The sequence below is a fragment of the Triturus cristatus genome, chromosome 7 (assembly GCF_964204655.1).
Source record: "Triturus cristatus chromosome 7, aTriCri1.1, whole genome shotgun sequence".
Taxonomy (NCBI): domain Eukaryota; kingdom Metazoa; phylum Chordata; class Amphibia; order Caudata; family Salamandridae; genus Triturus; species Triturus cristatus.
This window is the reverse complement of record NC_140590.1, coordinates 1,701,673,463-1,701,691,839: the sequence shown is the minus strand read 5'-3', so window position 1 is coordinate 1,701,691,839 and position 18,377 is coordinate 1,701,673,463. Positions and strand designations below refer to the sequence as shown.

At 48.6% G+C, this 18,377-nt stretch overlaps 1 protein-coding gene across 1 annotated transcript in view; it reads right to left on the bottom strand.

Moving 5' to 3' along the window:
- The window catches only part of LOC146812812 (alpha-2-macroglobulin-like protein 1), a 761,857-nt gene that overhangs the window by 131,355 nt on the left and 612,125 nt on the right, over positions 1-18,377 (bottom strand). Inside the window, exons 28-29 of the mRNA XM_085615204.1 lie at positions 13,678-13,840; positions 117-331 (exon numbers count right to left, since the gene is read on the bottom strand). Coding sequence (XP_085471330.1) covers positions 117-331; positions 13,678-13,840 — 378 coding nt within the window. The remainder of the gene's footprint in view (positions 1-116; positions 332-13,677; positions 13,841-18,377) is intronic.

Sequence of the window (18,377 nt, the reverse complement as noted above, 5' to 3'; positions counted from 1 at the left end):
GCCTGCAAATGGAGTGCTCAACATTCTACTGTTCTAATAGAAGATGAAACACTCTGAAGAGGGACAGCAATTAGATTTTTGACATTTTCTAGCGCTGAGATCGATACAAAGGTTACCTGGGTAGAGGCAAATCCCCCGTAGGCATTCTGCTGCTGAGAAAGCCACATCACGATCTGGGCGGCCCTGCCGATGTCAGCACCGGGCACGCTGGGCACCGAGATCAGAGCCAGGAGCACGTAAGCAGTGGTCTCAACATCTACAGACAGGGGCCCTTCCCAGAAGTTCGAAGATGCTGGGGGCGCACTGCTATATGCCCAGTGCCGCTGACCATCTAGAGGAAAATAAGAAACAGGTGTGTGAGGGTGGGCAGAGATGGACAGGGGAGGGAGCATGAGCCAGCAAAGGCTGGAGGGAGAAGAATTCAAGAGGCGTGACCAGTGCTTAATTTGTAAAAAGTAAATAGGTGCCAGGGCCCTCATCAGGAGATCACCACAGCTTGCATCACCCATTGCCCCCGCCAGCACTTCCAAAGACAGTACCAACACAAATACGAATCATCACGCTCCTACAAGTGTCACAATTCAGATTGTTTGAGGCCCCAAAGACATGAGAATGGCTTGCGTGGCAGGTAGTAGTTGTTTTCAATATATATTGAATGAATAAACAGCTGTTGTTATACTCATCTTTAAATTATACAAAAAGCACCGCCATGTGGCAGCCGTCATTACTGGGGGTGTTGACAATTAAATGCCAGTGCTGAGCACCGGAAACCACCTGCTCAAATTAAGCTCTGGGTGTGACCACTGTCAGAGGCGATGGCTAACAGGACGGACAAAGGCTGAGGATGAGGAGGTTTGCGAGGCTATTATTATCCTATCGGAGAGCGTATAATGGATAGGCCATTCTGGACATTCTTCAAAAGGGACATCAGTGGCTGTCTCCTAACAGCTGGAGCATGCGCAGCACCAATGCTGGGTTCATTTAAAACACCCATCCCCTTAGGGTTGCTATCTTCTCAGAAAAATACCTGCAGTTTGTTTAAATTTTGGTATTCTCACAGGAACAAGAGTTCCGCCTACACCCCGATGGACTTGCATTGGAATGTGAGTTGATTCTACAGTGCATATTTCTGGGAAGAATGTACACCCAACCTATTCAACCATTTATTCTGAATACGTGCCCTGTGAAAAGGACTTGAAGTTTTCAGCCTTCCAATAAAATAATACCCTCCTATGTGTCTGGCATTAATTCTTATTTCATCTGACACACATGAAGCCCTGCCCTTTCAGCAATAGAAACTGAACAGGAGTGATGTATAAAAGAACAGAAATATATGTTTATTTTAGTCTGAGTGCCACCTAGGAATTATGAATAACAACCAAAGGAGCCTCTACAATCTTTATTACATTTGAGATACTTTATTCTATACAATACACGATCCGCCAAAAAAGAAAAATACATAAAGATATGTTGAAAATTAAATATGTAGACCTCCTATCGACAACATTTTCCTTAAACACCATTACTTGCCAAATAAAACAAAAAAAGAGATAGAGAAAAACAAGGGGGCATATTTTCAAGCACGGCGTTAAAATGATCGCCGCTTGATAATATGCCGTGGAGAATTCCCATAGAAGCCCATGTCGACACCAGAACAAAGCGGCAATAATTTTTTTTTTTTTTTTTTTTGAAAAACCTTTATTGACGTTTCAATCATTTACACATATGGGCCTACAACCCCCCGGGGCCGGCCGCCAAGCAATCAGAACAATAAAGGCAAATGTAAACACAGGCGGCACCTCGGAGAGCAAAGTCTACAATACAATATAGTCCGGCCAATGAGCCGCACAGGTAGGACACCAGGAGAGAAAGGGTTTTTCATTTTATAATAAAACAAAACAGTAGGATCAGGTGCCAAACAATTTCCCAACAGCGATAAGGGGCAAGGATAAGAGACGTAAGCAGCAAGCAGCAATACATTGAATCAATGGCGCAGACACGGGAAAGTACGGATGGGGAGCCCAGCGAACCCCCCGGAAACTGTGGCACACATTAAGAGCAAACGATTCACAATAAGAGAGGTGTACCGCGCTGATCCCAGAAAAACAAGCAAAAAGAAACAGAGAAGAAAAAGGAGGCCATGGAAAAAGAGATAAAGACTAAAGAGTCCCCTCCCCCATCCCCCCACCCTGCACCTCTGCGAATGAGTATGGCCCCACCCCCCAGCAGTGTGCCTGTCGCCCTGGAACTAGACCCGAAATATAGAAGAGACAGGGAAAAAAGGAGTAAGAAAGAGCCCCCCCAGACGGGGGGGCGGAGGGAATGTAATAAACTGGAGGAGGGCCTTCAAAACATACCCCCGGCTTCTCCCTCCCGCACGGTGAAGTCTCCCCACAGCAAACAATTAGCAGCACCAAGTTGATCATATCAAAAAAGGGGGGGGGGGAGTGGGGAGCATTATGCACCAACTATGCGAATAACCATGAGAGCACGCAACCATGAGTCCGCCTGTCTACTAGGTGACCACTCCCGAAGGATCAGCCTCAGCCTTGACCGCTCTTTGCGATTCTGCCCATGCCTGCCCCTCGACCCAGCACCATGTCCGATGTCCCAAGGTACAGGAGTGTCCAAAAACAGTCGGGAAGCGACGCACACAGGTGGGGTGGAAGTCTCTGAGCATCAGCACGGACCGCTTCATGGGGGGGCGTCTTTTCCAGTGCTGCCCCAGGATCTGCACTGCACACAAGGTCCAGACAGGCTGAAGCAGTCAAATGAGACACGCGTTGCTGGAATCGTCCCTGGGCCGCCGGAGACCGCGCCCGGGACAAGGCCACCATCTTCCGCTCAGGTCCAATACCTCCGGAGCAGATCAAGCCCACAGTTAGCCGACCACACGGTAGCACACTGTCCGGAGTGTCCGGCTGTACACTAATCGCGGGGGGGGCCGCAACATCTTCCTCCTGTGTGCAGTGTGGAAAGCCACTGTGTACTTGTGGACCAGCATGCCGCCACTGTCCCAACGCTGATACCACACCATCTAGCTTCCTCCCCAGGACCCCGGCGCCATGAGCCAAGGAGTAATGAAGGGCACCAAGGGCCTCCAGGAGGTCGCCGTACCCCAGAGCAGCTCTCTCCGATCGCTCTGCCACACTCCCGACCGTCACACACCCCCAGTCCCGCTGCGTCCCAGCGGACAGGATGGTAGGCTGCATAGTGACAAAATGGCCGCTGGGAAGGCCCGACTCGTATTGGGGCCAGGACCCCGGGACCAACGCCTCAAGGTCCACGTCGCTGAAGACAGGGATCCCGGGGCAGGCACAGATTCAGCCGTTGCGCGGTCACGGGCAACAGTCGTCTCCGCCACGGACCAGCTCCCGCGAAAAGCCGGGAGCAGCCCGCAAGGATCAGGGCGAGCCAGGGACGGCGTCCGGGCAGCTCACCGTCAAAGGCGGGGGCAAACACCACAGAATCCGAGAATTGCACACCCGGGCATGTCCTCGGTCCACAGCGCTCAGCAGGGGGGAGCGACCACAGCAAAATGCAGGCCGAGGGGAGCACCACTCCGGCGGACCGACTCCACCCAGTCACCACAGGCCGCTGTTGTTAAACTGCCGCCCGGCCAAGGCGTCCACTCGAGGTCCCGGCTTCGGGACCGCACGGGCCGCAAAGTTCAACCGCTGATTTCTCCGGCGGTACGGCAGTCAGAAACCTCAGGGTCACACGATCGGTTGCCACTTTCGTTTACGAACACGATCTCGTAGCGTAGAATAAGGATCTCATGCAGGATATCCGTGCGGGATGCGGAGGTTCACGGAGCCGGGAATCTACGCTGCCGTCCCGGTCGCCATCTTGGCTCCTCCCAGCGGCAATAATTTTAACGCAGTTTCTTGATAATATGCCCCAAGGATAGTTTTTGTCCACTAGCATTACGTTCAGGGAATTTTAGGAGGGACAAAGAAAAAAAAGAAAATATCAACTTTGTGGCTACAAGAACCGCACGGCTCTTACCAAATCGTGATGAAACAGGAAGCACTACTAGAGAAAGCAATGGGAAAGTCACTGGGGATTGTTCATACTTTCTGGTCACTATTACATACAGTGATGGATAAAAGGCAAGTGAATATTTTATTTAAAAAAAAAAAAAAAATGTGGAAATGTGATATAATTGTTCACGCACATTGGGAATATGCTTAAAACATCGATTAGGTACAATTTAGGAACAGGGCGTTTCAGTATTACATCATCAATTCAGAGCTTAGACAGTGCTTAAAGCCAACCATGACACCCAAGCACTTTCCTTGTTCAAGCAAGGACATGACCATAGAGGGTTGTATGATGGAAGCCAGCATGCATTTAGCCCGCATGCCTTTACAACGCAGTCACTTCCCCGATGTTACCATGTGTTACTTTACCACACAAGTCGTTACAACGACTTGCTTTTATTGGGCGCTGGACTTCGGAATAGTATAAATTACAACTCCAAACCCAGTCTATGTGTTGCAGTAACAATGCTGTTGGATACAGCTGCTCATGTGTAAATGTTTTCGTTCCTCTTACAGAGCTTTCAGTGAAAAGATAGCTATCTTTTTGAATAATGCGGGACGATTTAATGAGTTTCTAACTGGTGTACATTTCACTCTTTACCAAGTGGGAAATGTCTCCTACTGCAGGAATAAATGTAGTTCTTCTTATCTTTAATTTTCTCAAACATACATTTTCAAATTTCTGCAGTCTTTTTGCAAAATTCAAACACTTATATCCGATTAGTTTGAATCACTTATTAGCTGTGTATCTAGAACTTGTTATGTTTTTTCAAGAAACCTTTTCTCCTCCCAGAGCCGCTTTTGGTGTAAAACCAGGATCACCCATTTTTCAATCCTCCTCTGAGACATATACTTAGTAGCACTGCTTTATTTGTAAACAAAATAAATAAATAAGTACCAGGGCCCTTGTCAGGAGGTCAGGACTACAGCTTGCACCACCCATTTCACCCATCAGTGCAGCCAGTGCCTGTAACAACACAACTATTAACCATCACACTCTTACAAGTGTGACTATTCGAAGCCCCCAAAGCTGTAAGATTGGCTTGGGCAGCATGTATTAGTCATTTGTAATGTATATTGAACTGATAAACAACTGATGTTGTGCTCATCTCCATACTTCACAAACAGTGCCACCATGTGGCAGCTGTCATAAGTGCCCGTGTTGACAATTAAGTTCAAGTGCTGAGCACCGGAAATCACCGGCTCAAATTAAGCACTGCTGATTAGTCTTCCGTAAACTCTTCTTGCTGCTTTAGAGCACTTTTGGGGTGAGCGATGAAGAAGACCAGGTGAAAAACAGATAAACTACCAGTAGTGTTCTGAAGAGCTAAATGTATTGGGCCCTATTCACAAAGGAGAATGTATATGTGTAGATTTAAACATGTGTAAACTTACCTAGTAGTAACTCTACACTGTTTTGCTATTTAGCATTTCTGAGGGAAACTTTACTACTAGGTGCAGATGACCATGCCTCCCCAACCACAAAATAGCAAGTGGAACCTGCTACAATGGGATTTACAAATGTAACGTTACTACAACTAACATTTAAAACATAGGTGGAGGCATCCACCACCAGGGCAGAGGTTTCCCTATGGTAGAGTATAGGGAAAAGTAATATTTAATACTTGTTTAAAAAAACACTATTTTAATGTACATTAAAAATGCAAATAAACTCAAAATAATTACTGCTAATCGAAAACTAATAATAAACATTAGTACATTAAATGTATTATAAATATTTAAATAAATATATATAAATGTAATTCATAATTAATATTACTTAGAATTATATGAAACACCCTTCCTATCAGTTTATATTTAATTATTAGTAAGGAAATATTTTTTTGCAATATTTGTTTATTTAATTTCAATTTGTATTTAAACGTTTCAGCAAAATTATTTAAAAAAAAAAAATAAGGAGGAGCCTAGCGCGCAACCAAGATGGCCGCGTAGGTGCGAGGCTCCCGAGGACCTCCGCGACCTCCTGAATTAATCCTGGCGATATCCTGTCCTTGTTGAGGGGACTGTGTCGGGGAACCCGAGCTGAGGCGCCACCCGTTTTTTGGGCTCGAATCGGACCCCGAACACCGGTGGGAGCATCGATCGAAGGTTGCGGCCTTCTCCTCGCCGGCCCCCCGGATTGGAGTAGTGGGGCGATCCGGGGACAAAGTGAATAACAGCGGCGAGCGGGGCTGGGCGACTCGCGTACCCCGCACTTTCGCTTTCGCTTTTGCGCCCTCCTTGCTCACAAGCGGGGTTGGGCGGCGGAGCGGGGTGCGGTGGTGTGGCCTTGTCCAGGAGCCCGGCTGACCCGCCGGCGGTGGGTTGACCCGCGGTTCGGTGGTCGCCCCCGCCCCCCCCCTGGCACCCGTGACTTGGTATAGCGGCCCGCTCGGGAGCTGGACACGACGGTGGAAGAGCCAGCATGTCCACCAAACAAGATGGCGACCGGGCGAAGGTGAAGACGACTCGCCGTGGCACGGCGCACCAGGCTAACAGTATGGACCGCTACACGCTCCAGAAGGGTTCTCCGGAGACATCGCGTGCATCCCCGGTGGGCCCGACGGAGGCATCTGCTCATCCGGTGGATCTGACCCTCCGGGACGTCATGGGCGCCATCGCAGAGATGAAGGCCTCGGTGGACCAGCGTTTCGACACCTTAGCGCAGAAAATAGACTCGGTCCTGGTGGATGTGAGCCTTGTGAGGGCAGACTTGTCCAAAACAAACGACCGAGTCGATTCCCTGGCCCACACCACAACGAGCCTCACGACAGACGTGGTGGCCCTCCAGAAGGAGGTGCGCCGGCTTGGACAGGCGAGCGCCCTGATGGACCGGCGACTGGAGGATTCCGAGGGTCGGGCCCGGAGGAATAATGTCCGTATTGTGGGGGTGCCGGAGGGACGAGAGGCGGAGGCGGCGGATCTTTTCGTGGAAGAGTTGATCCTGACCCATCTCCAGCCCCGGGGGCTGAGTAAGCTTTTTGCGGTGGAGCGTGCTCATCGGGTCCCCGGGGGCAGACCTAAGACTGGTGCCCCGCCGCGGCCTCTCATTGCCCGGATTTTTAATTTTCGGGACAGAGATGCTATCCTCCAGACCTCCAGGCAACAGGGACCGGTCAAGCTAGACAACATGGAGGTACATTTCTACCCAGACTTTACTCCGGCGGTCCAGAAGCAGCGACAGAGCTTTCTTGGTGTTAAACGTCGCCTAAGGGACCTGAACCTCAAGTACTCAATGCTCTTTCCAGCTAAGCTGAGGGTAGAGGTGGATGGTCGCACACATTTCTTCGACCGGCCCGAGGCGGCTGGGATCTGGCTGGACACACTGCCTGGGGATCGGGGCCGGGGGGGCGGGGGGGGCGCGGCTGGCGAGGAGGGCCCGCCGGATCAGAATTGAGGGGTGACTGAATAGGCCTTGCTCTGGACGTTGTTCCTTCACCATTCATTGATTGTGTATGTTCCCCTCCTATGGAGGTCGTGCGGGGTCTGTTGGGGGCTTCCCTCCTCCTCTGGGGGACTAGTTAGTATTTAGCTATGGGGCGACAGGCACACTGCACTTTGGGGGGGCTGTCTGGGCTCATGCAGGGGTGCAGGGAGGGGGGAGTTCTGTTGGGACCGGGGGGTGGGGGGGGTGTGTTGTTTGTTAGCACCGCAAGGCAAACCCGCTACTGTGTTGTTGTTTTTAGAATGCTCGATGGGGGACGACCGATTGTTTCGACGTATGATGGGGGGTAGGGATTTGACTGTGTTGTCATGGAATGTTAACGGCCTGGGGGATAGGATTAAGCGTGGTGTGGTCCTGCAGTACTTAAAACGTATTTCACCAGATGTTGTCTTCCTGCAGGAGACGCACCTTATAAGGTAACTCCTTTCATGCAATGAATCGGCGGGGATATCGTTTGGCGGCCCATTCCGGCTTCACCTCGGGCTCGCGGGGGGTGGGTATTATGATTAAGAACTCACTCCCGTTGGAGATTGATGAGGTGCGCCATGATGAGAGGGGACGCTACACGGTTCTGGTGGGAAGAATGGAGGGTAGAGTGTTTATCTTTATATCAGTGTACGTCCCGCCTGGGTTACAAGCCACCACATTTGCGGACCTGGGGCGCCTCCTTCTGGACCTTCCGAGTGGCCTGCTGGTGGTTGGAGGGGACTTTAATGCGGTAGCCTCTGGGTCCATGGATCGCCATCCCCCTAGGGACCTCCCCCGGGCACAGGCGTGGCTGCCCGGCCTTTTGGACACGCTGGGCCTGGTGGATTGCTGGCGATTAAAGCATCCCGCATTGCGACAGTACACCTTCCACTCGGGTGCCCATGGTAGCCTCTCGCGGCTTGATTACCTCCTTGTCCCGGCGGCCCATGCAGGGAGGGTGGGGGAGGTGCGCCATCTGGCGCGGGGTATCTCAGACCACTCCCCATTGTTGTTGCATTTCGATGTCTTCCCGAGGGGGGATGGCGGGGTGGCCCCGATCAATGCATGGTATTTGCGCGACCCCACCATTCGTGCCGATTTGATTAAAGCCTTACAGCGATATTTCGACGAGAATGTGGGGTCGGTCCCCTCGGCCATCTCCCTGTGGGAGGCTTTCAAGGTAGTTCTTAGAGGGGAGGCCCTCTCCTTTATCTCCCATGCCCGGCGGCGCGAGCGGGAGGAGGTGACCCGGGTAGAGGCCGAGATTGCAGAACTGGAGGGTGACCTGGGGAGCGGGGTAACAGACGCCAAGTTGCATGTCCTACACCTAAAGCAGGCGGCCTATCGCGCCCTCGTCACGGAGGCGGCCAGGGGCCTCAGTAGAGAGCAGCAGGGGCGGTTGTATGATGTGGGTGATAAGGCTGGCAAATTGATTGCGTGGTTGGATAAGAGGGAGAGAGCGAGCCGCGTGGTGCCTTTGATTGAGAGTGTGGATGGTGCATGTGTCACTGAGCCGGAAGCCATTGTCTCCTGCTTCGCGGATTATTTCCGCGAAGTTTACTCCCCGGTTTCCCCCTGCTCGGAGGAAGATTCCCATGCCCTGCTTCGGGACATCGCACTGCCCTCCCTTACAGTGGAGGACAGGGATTCGCTGGACGCCCCTCCCACCTCGGACGAAATTGCCTTGGCTATTCGCTCGGTTGCATCCGGCAAGGCCATGGGCCCCAATGGTATTCCCATCGAGCTATACAAGCTACGCCCGGATGTGTTGGCGCCCCACCTGCGCGCGATGTTCCTGGCGGCCCACTCGCAGGGTTCCCTCCCGCCGGACCAGCGTCTGGCCACAATTGTGGTGATCCACAAGGAGGGGAAGCCCCGTGAACGGATCACATCCTATAGGCCGATTTCGCTCTTGAACGCGGAGCCCAAAATCCTCGCCAAGGTGTTGGCCAACCGGTTGATTGGCGTGGTGGGCGATTTGGTCCACCAAGACCAATCTGGCTTTATACCGCACCGCAACACGGCGCTCAATCTGCGGCGCTTGCACGGGGTGCTCGCGCGTGTCCCATTTGTGCGGGAGCCGGCCATCTTGGCGTCCTTGGACGCCACCATGGCGTTTGATACGCTTGAATGGCCATACATCTGGGCGATGCTGGCGAAATTTGGGTTTGGCCCGGGTTTCATTAGCTGGGTCAAATTGCTATACTCGGGCCCATTGGCGCAGGTGGTAGTGAATGGGCGAGTCTCGGCCCCATTCGCGCTGGGGCGGGGCACGCGACAGGGCTGCCCCCTGTCGCCTCTCCTGTTCGCCCTGGCCCTGGAGCCCCTGGCGGAGTGGCTGCGGTGGCACCCTTCTATTCGTGGTCTCCGCTGGACCCCCGAGCATGAGGACCGTGTGTCCCTCTATGCTGACGATATCCTTCTGTATCTCGCCTCCCCGCGGAAATCACTGATCGTCCTGGTTGATGTTTTGCGCTCATTCGGTCGCAACTCAGGCCTGGTCATCAACTGGGCGAAATCCTGTGTCTATGTGCTTTCCGGGGAGGCTCCGGTCCTGCCCCGGGACTGTCCGATCCAGATTGCCTCCCAAGGTTTTCGGTACCTGGGTATCTATATCACTCTTGACCCGGAGGCCCGCTATGAGCGGAACTTGCTACCCCCCCTCCGGCGCTTGAAGGAGGACGTGGTGCGCTGGCGGCGTCTGCCGCTCTCGCCGCTCGGCCGAGCGGCCTTGTTTAAAATGATGTCCCTGCCGCGCTTCCTCTACGCCCTCCAGAATACTATGGACTTGGTCCCGGCACGCTATTTCCGTGAGGTGGAGGGCCTCCAGCGGCGCCTGTTCTGGGACGGGAGGCCGCGCATTGCTCTGGCTAAATTGACGCTCCCGTGGTACGATGGGGGGGTCGCCCTCCCGGACATTAAACGGTATTACTGGGCCTCCCAACTAGCTGCAATTAATCATGGCCTTTACGGGCCCGCCTTGAACCCGGCATTTGAGATGGATAAGATGCTCCTGCCCGGTGGCGATTACAATCGAGCGCTCTACGCTGGCGCGCCCGACTCCCGTTTGACGGGACCGACGCGTGTCATGGTGCGTGTCTGGCACGCGGCTAATGCAGCTATGGGGTGGAAGGACCGTTTGACCCGGGCGTCACCGCTGTATGCGTCTGAGAGGCTGGGCTCCCTGTGGACGTCGAAGGGCTTCGAGAAGTGGGACACGATCGGAATCAGCACTGTGGGAGATCTCTGGACGAGGGGGGGATTCAAAACTTTTGAGACGCTGCAGGCGGAGTTTCAGCTGCAGGGCAGTGAGTACTTTCGGTACCTACAAGTTCGCCATGCGCTGGGCTCCGTCTTCCCGGATGTCGCATCCATTCCGGAGTCTTCCCCCCTGGAGGACAGAGTGCTGGATGGCCATGTCCCGGACAACACGATCTCCCTCATATACAAAAAACTGATCAACGATAGATCGTGCCTGCTGACTAGTCTCCGCGAGGCTTGGGTTGCCGACGGGCTGGAGCTGGACGACGAGGATTGGATTTCCGCGGTGGCCTCTCCGAAAGAGGTGGCCATCCCGGCTCGCCTTCGTTTCGTCCAGCTCAAGATCCTTCACCGGGTTTACGTGACGGGGCCAAGGCTTCTGCGTATGGGTTTTGCTGGTGACGGAATGTGTAAGCGTGGCTGTGGTGCGTTGGCGACTTTCATGCATATACTGTGGGAGTGCCCGAAGGTGGAGCGATTCTGGCGTGGTGTGCATGAGGTCCTGCGTGTGGTGACGCGTGTCGCGCTGCTGCCTGAAGCGAGGAGATGCTTGCTGAATGTATGGGAACCGAATGACTATTCGGTCCCGCAGACGCGGTGGGTGACTCTGGGATACATGATAGCCAAGCGTGACATTGCTCAATTGTGGGGATCCCAGAGGCCCCCTGCGGTGTCGGCCTGGGAAGAGCATATGGATTGGTGTATGTTTCGTGAAAAGGTGGTGTATGTGGCGAGGGGTAAGCCTGGGGCGTGGGTGAAACTCTGGGGCCCCTGGAACGCCTACCGCGGGGGTATTTGTGAGCCACCGCTGCTACCGGCTGCCTCGCCTGCTCCGTCTCCCTAGACGGCCCCCCTCCCTCGGCCGCGGGCGCGTGGTCCCCCAGTCCCTGATCTATTCCCATTCCCCTCTCCAGAGTTCTGCTGCTGGTTTGGATCCCCCACTTATGGAGCATGTGCTGTCGCTTTGGATCGCGGGTTGCCTTGCGGGTGTGGTTTTTTGGTGTTGTTTTGTTCCAAGAAAAGGGAACCGTACTGTGGGCATGGAGCTGTGTGGCCTGCACCATTGATTAATCCTGTTTTACTACTCTGCACTGCCGAGAGACTTTTACTGTATGTATGCAATATGCTTTTGTCATTCTAGCGGCCGGCCGGGTGGTTGTAGGCCCATACCTGTAACCTTTACAAACTGCAATAAACGGTTTCAAAAAAAAATAAATAAAAAAAAAAAAAATAAGTATCAGTATATAATTTGAAAGAAAAGTTAAATTGACTACTGTAACTTTTAACACTATATATAGATATATACATATATACACATACACACACACACACACACACACACACACACACATATATATAACATTGGAATATATTATATTTTTTTAACATTGTTTCCTGAGGTTTGTGTAGATCAATGAGCTTACTCTTTTGTGAGCTGGTGTGTTTGCACATCCCTTCCTAACCTTTCCCTACACCCCCTCCCTGCCCCCATTTAGTTGAATTTCCAATTTTCTAGCCACTCCCTCAGGTTCCTCAGACATTTGGAACTAAAATGTACACCTATGTGTACAGAGACCTCAGAAACCGGGACAGAGACCTCCACAAATAAAACATAGCTTTCAGAATAGCAACACAATACTGCTGCTTGGTCCTCTGTGTAGTGTTTCTGTTTCAAATATTACAAGCTCATCCTGCAAATAAACACATACATCAATGTGTTCAATAGAAAGATAATCTAGAGAAATAAATGAAAAACTTTAAATTAATAGATTGAGGTTAATAACAGGATTAAAGCATATAAGGAGATGATGGTGTGATGATTGGTTTTGGCACTCCACCAGATGAAGGATTTAAAGCTGTTGCTTTGCTTTATGCTAGGCTGCGACTGCGCAAGCTGTGTGAGAAAAGTTGGCACAAAGTTTGATGCATTTCAGTAGAACTGAAACTGAACCAACATTTGACATCCCAGGTTTAGCAAATCTGTATGTGAATACCTACAGGTACCATTGATTTAAATATGACATTTTTTATTTTTATGAAATGTTTGTAAATGTTCAGCAATAAGGTGTATATATATCTTCATGTATAATTACTTTTCTAATGTGTTGTTGGCTTTAGATTGTCTTCATATGATATGTGGCAATTTGTGTTAAAACGAAGAAAAAAAGACAATAGCCTGAAGGAGGTGGATAATTTAAATTTAACCCACCGAAACGCGTCATCTATCTTTCCTTCACAATCTGCATACACTGAACAATTGTACCTGATGAATACATTCATAATTGTGCAGTGACGTATGGTGGCAGATGTGAATGTTTATAATAACTAAATAATTTGTCTGTTAATTTAAATTGTTCCTTTAGCTTCATTATATTGTGTGACATTTAAGATGCATGTATAGGCTTTTTCTATTGATGATACATTTATAGCAATATACTCAATTTATGTTTTTTGATACACATGCTAATATTAGCTGGGGGAGAGTTTTTTGGTGATTTGGTTCATCCCAGGTTTAGACGACTGGAAATAAATGCTTAGTTGCTGTGATTGACAAAACTTAAATGACATGCATATGTATAAAGGCATTTATTTGTTTATGATGTTTTGCAGACTGCCATGTGCCACCACGATCCATTTAAATTGATTTTTTAATGTATTGTATTTTAAGTAAAGAGGATATCTTAGATTACCTCCCACTCCAGCCGAAGCAATAGAGAAAAACTTCCATTATACAGAGAATAAATAGCAGCAAATTGTGTGATATAGCCCCACAATAGTAATAAAGGATTCCAGGGACAATAAACCACAAGATGGGCTGTGCAGGTCTTCAAATATCAGTAGGACCTCGGATTACTGGTTCCCAAAACACTGATAAATGTGAACTAGAGCACCCTCGTAGTGAAATGTAAATCCATTTTAAAAGTTATGAAATGAATCAGCTTCTAGACAGTGACAGCATACCTGAGATGATGGCCACACTGTTGAGCTCAGACATCAGGGTTGCCCTCTGGGAAGAGTCACCCGACAGCGTAAAGACGTAAGCCAGCAGCGCCTTGGTGTAGACACTCGTGACGCCAGCCAGAGCATTTTTCAGGCAGGTCAAGCCCTTGCTTACAATGGGGTCCTATGAGGTGGAGAAAGGCATGTTATTACCCTTCTCTGAGGGGTGGGCTCCTCTGGTATTAAGGCATGTGAGCGAAACACGAGGAGTGGTGGACAGGACCAACAGGTAGTGTGAAGGACTGATACACATGGGATCAAGTGTGCGAGAGCAGAATACAAGCAGTCTGCTGAGCGAGCAAGTGTTTTAGAAGAAGTTGGCAGAGGGGCTTGTGCTGCAGGAAGTGAGCAACCAGGATGTGTATAGCAGGGAAGATGTATGAGAAGACAGGAGTTACAGAGCATCTGCAGAGAAAAGAGGGCTGAGGGAAATGTACAAAGGAGATATCAATTGCAGTGAAAATGTCAGGGAATATGGACGAGAGAGAATGAAAAAGTGTGCAGAGAGGATATGGCTTCCAGGGAGTGTTAAGAAGATGTGCATGGTAAGGAATATGAAGAGAGGATACAGTTGCAAGACAGTGTGAAGGAAGAAATGTCAGCAGGCTATATCTTTTCCAGTAAGCCATAGCCTATCTGCATACATTCAGCAAATCATATGTCCTTGGCACCACACATACCCCACAGTACGTACTGTATTACCACAATACCTCCTATTCATTTAGCCTTGCACAACAAGATTTTACCTGCTTTTCAAATTCAAGAGATTACACCACAATTTCTGCAGCCCATACTTTACACGCTTGTCCTTGCAAACAATATCTACTTTGCAAATTCCCTGCAAGCAATTTTCTGGTGTGTGATTTTAATATAGTTTAGTTTCAAAAATATCAACTGACACAAATGTTATGTCAAAATTATTGTGATGTTAAAAATATTCCAGGGCAGAAAATTGCAGGTAAGACTATCATTTTCCGGTACTTTCTATTGTTTTTTAAATATAGTTATTTATAATATCATTTTAAAATTATTTTGTTGCGTTTTATTAGTTTTTGTGTTTGTCATTATTATTTTAATGTTAACAGTGTGTAATTATTTTTTATTATAGTTTATATTTTTTTAAATTTGGTAATAAGTGTAAAGATCTATTTATTTATTTTTTATTTATGGTTGGATTGTTGAGTCTGTAGGGAAATAGGGTGGACTTTTAAATATTTATTTTTAACTGCTTAGTAATACTTTTTCAGAATTTGTATCTGTTAAGTTGAATATAAGTCATAAATTATTTTAATTGTAAATTATTTACTAGATACTTATAAACAGAATGGCAGTTGTATTTGTTAATTGGTTAATTAGACTACTCTTTGTAATTATTTAATTGATTTGAATAATTTGCATATTACCTGATATTATTATGTTTTCGTTTTTAATATAATAATCAATATTTTAATATGTTTTTGTTTTGAAGATTGTATTAGTTTTTTTTTTTTAAAACAATCTGACCATGCAAACTTGTGATAGCATGGAAAGGATCTAAGTAAACAAAAGGTGCAGTCTGCTAATTAGAGGTTACAAAAGGTACTATGGGGCACATGCAACAACATAAGCAATTGCGATTCCTTAATAGCGATTATTAAGGAACCGCTATTTAGGAGTCGCAATTCCTTATGCATGTAGGAATCTCTAAATAAATTGTGATTCCTACACATTCCCTATGAGCGAATCACAAATTGCCTTGAGGCCCATAGGAATGAATGGGAAACAATTCGCAATTTGCGATTACCAAAAAGATAATCGCAAATTGCGCATGCAATTTCAAGGGCGCTAGGGGGCCAAAAGGACATACTGATGCACCCACAAAATTGGCATGTTGGCACATGTGGCGCACACACATGCCCCAAGGGCCTGTGTGTGTGCCACATGGCACTTAGAAAAATTCAATTTTTCAAAGGAATTGCAAATTACCATCAACTTGAAGTTCCTCTGAGAATGCTTCTTGCATTGCATTTAGGGAGTCGCAACTTGTGATTCCCTAACTCCATTCGCAAAAATAGGTCATCGCGAATTTTGCAATTACCTATTTTGCGAATGGCTTTGGGCTTGATGCATCCCAAAAGGCTAATTCCCAGTCTCAAAGTGGCCGATTCTGTGAATCGGCCCGTTTGTGACCGGTAATTAGGTTGATGCATATGCCCCTATATGACGTACCACATAGATAACACCCTTAGTCCAGATCACTCCCATTATTCATGGTAGTAAATACCCACCTCCCCCCTCCCGCTTCTGCTCCCCCCAACTGCAGAACTTAAAGGTACCCCATGCACCCATCACTAAACATGTAAGTGTGATAAATCGGTTCCTAGGAATCCTATCTGGTCCCATCCAGGAACTCATCAAAGGAAAGGGTGGGGGGGTGCTCCCTGCACCTGTCAGTGAAAGAGATCGGGTACTTTCCATTGTGTGGTAAGAACTAGGCTGGGTGTTCCCCCAATTAAGTGTTGTACCCTTTTGCTTTGAAAGCCATCACCATTTTGCTTTGAAAGCCAAATGTGACCCCTGTATTTTGCTGGTTAGTCGCACCATTGCTTATATGGCCCACCGTTTCTGGTGCTACTGTATATCTGGTGGGCAGTGTGGTTTCTTCCAGTGATGGGTTATGGTTAATCTTGCTGCACCAATTCACTATAAGCACATGCGCCCCTTGATATCTTACGGAGGGGATTAATGGCATCCGAACCATACTTTGTAGTGTATCTCTCACCCCAAGGATGAGGGGGGTGAGAAGTGTATGTCCTTGTGCAGTCTTTCCCATCTTTTTGGGGTCACCTGTATACCTAGAGTACATTCCCATTCTCTGTAGTGATGCCAGAGGGTGTGGTGTCATGATTTAGGAGTCGTTTGTACAACGTTGAAATTGTACCCTGTGTGTATGTCAATTTAGAGAACTGTAGTTTGAGTAGGGTTTTTTTCTCTGGGTCGCCCAGTGTCGAATCTGGGCATATTGTAATCTTTCAGTTTCCGGAAGCCCATAAGTGTATCTCCACTGCTGAAAGGACTTCGGAGTCTGGGCCTTGTACATATCTGCAATCATTCTGCATCCTCCCTCCATCCAGTTAAGGAAGGCGTGGCTATCTAGGGTGGGTAAAACCACTGGATTGTAGTGTATATAGGGACAGATAAGACACAGGTCCTCTCACACCCAAATATTTTGCTCATGTCTTTGGAGTCTTTAGAGTTGTGGATACCAGTGTGCAAATATATGCATTGGGTGGCCTGTTGCACTTCTCCAGCAATACCATGTCTCACTGGGGCGGGCGGACTACAGAATGCTCCATCTGCAGCCAAATGTCTTACATAGTATTTTGGACCTGTCCGCCAAACGTCTCAGTTATGGGGCTGCACAGTAATGCGGGATGCTAGGAGCCACCACAGGCCCATTGCCCTCAGTTGGCTCACCAATGTCTGCTGGAGTCTAGTAGCCTTACCTTTCCATATGAGTGTCATACATTTTTGTAGGACATGTTTCAGTTAGATGGGATCATTTTGTCCAGTATTTTCAGTATTTGTAAAGCGGGAACAATTATCCGAAGGTGTCAAGGCGCTGGGGGCCATCGGGAAGATTAGGCAAGCTTTTGCCCAGAGTCACATGGTGCTGGGCTGATCTTCTTCCAGCGATCGAACCGTGAGCCCCCTGATTCCAGAGTCAGTCACCCTGGCTGCTGCGCCACACCTCTTTTGATCACATTAATGCAACCAAACCATGAGAGCATCAGTGTACCCTAGTTATAGAGTTCTTCGGTTGTAGAAGTGAGTATGGGTGTGGGGTAGTTGGAAGTGAAGAGATCCTTCACAGACCACATAAGGCAGATTACCAGATAATGGATAAAAGTTTTAGCCCACCAAAACTGGAAGTGAGATGGCAGCACTACTGCCTTGTTTGCTGCAAGAGTCAAGTTGAGAATCTCTGATTTATAGTAGTCAGTCATGTATCCAGATACACTATCAAAGGCTACTAGGAGGTTTACTACTGTGAGAATCTAAGTAGTTGGTGCTTAGTCCCTCTGGCCGAATTTTATACCCCTGACTGCGCTGGTCAGCCTGATTATACAGGACAGGGATTCGATAAATAGGTCAAACAGGAGCGGTGAAAAGAGGACATCCCTGTCGGGTGCCCCTGGTAAGCCTAAATGGTCTTGAGAGATAACTGTTGAGAGTGACTCTAGCGACAGCGTTGACATAATTGGAGAAAATCATCTGTAGGAATCTAGGGCGCAAACCCATTTTCTGAAGTGGGAGCCGCAGGAAGTTCCAGTCCACCCGATTAAAGCCATTCTCGGAGTCAAGGGACAACAAGATTGGCATGGCTGCTCTGATGTTATCATGTGATAGGCACTCATGAAAAAAGCCTCTCTTGTCTGGGTCTACCAGGATGGTTAGCAGCGTGCTGAGGTGGGTCGCAAGGATTTTTGTGTATAGCTTAGTGTCAATGGTCAGTAGGACTATAGGTTGATAGAAGGTGCACTGCTTAACATTCTTATTTGGTTTGGGATAACCATCACCGCCGCCTCTCCCATTGCCTGTGTGATGGTCCCCGCGGAAGCACAGGTTCATAAGTTTTGGGATTAATTGGGAAGAGTGTGTTTTATAAAATGTGGCTGTAA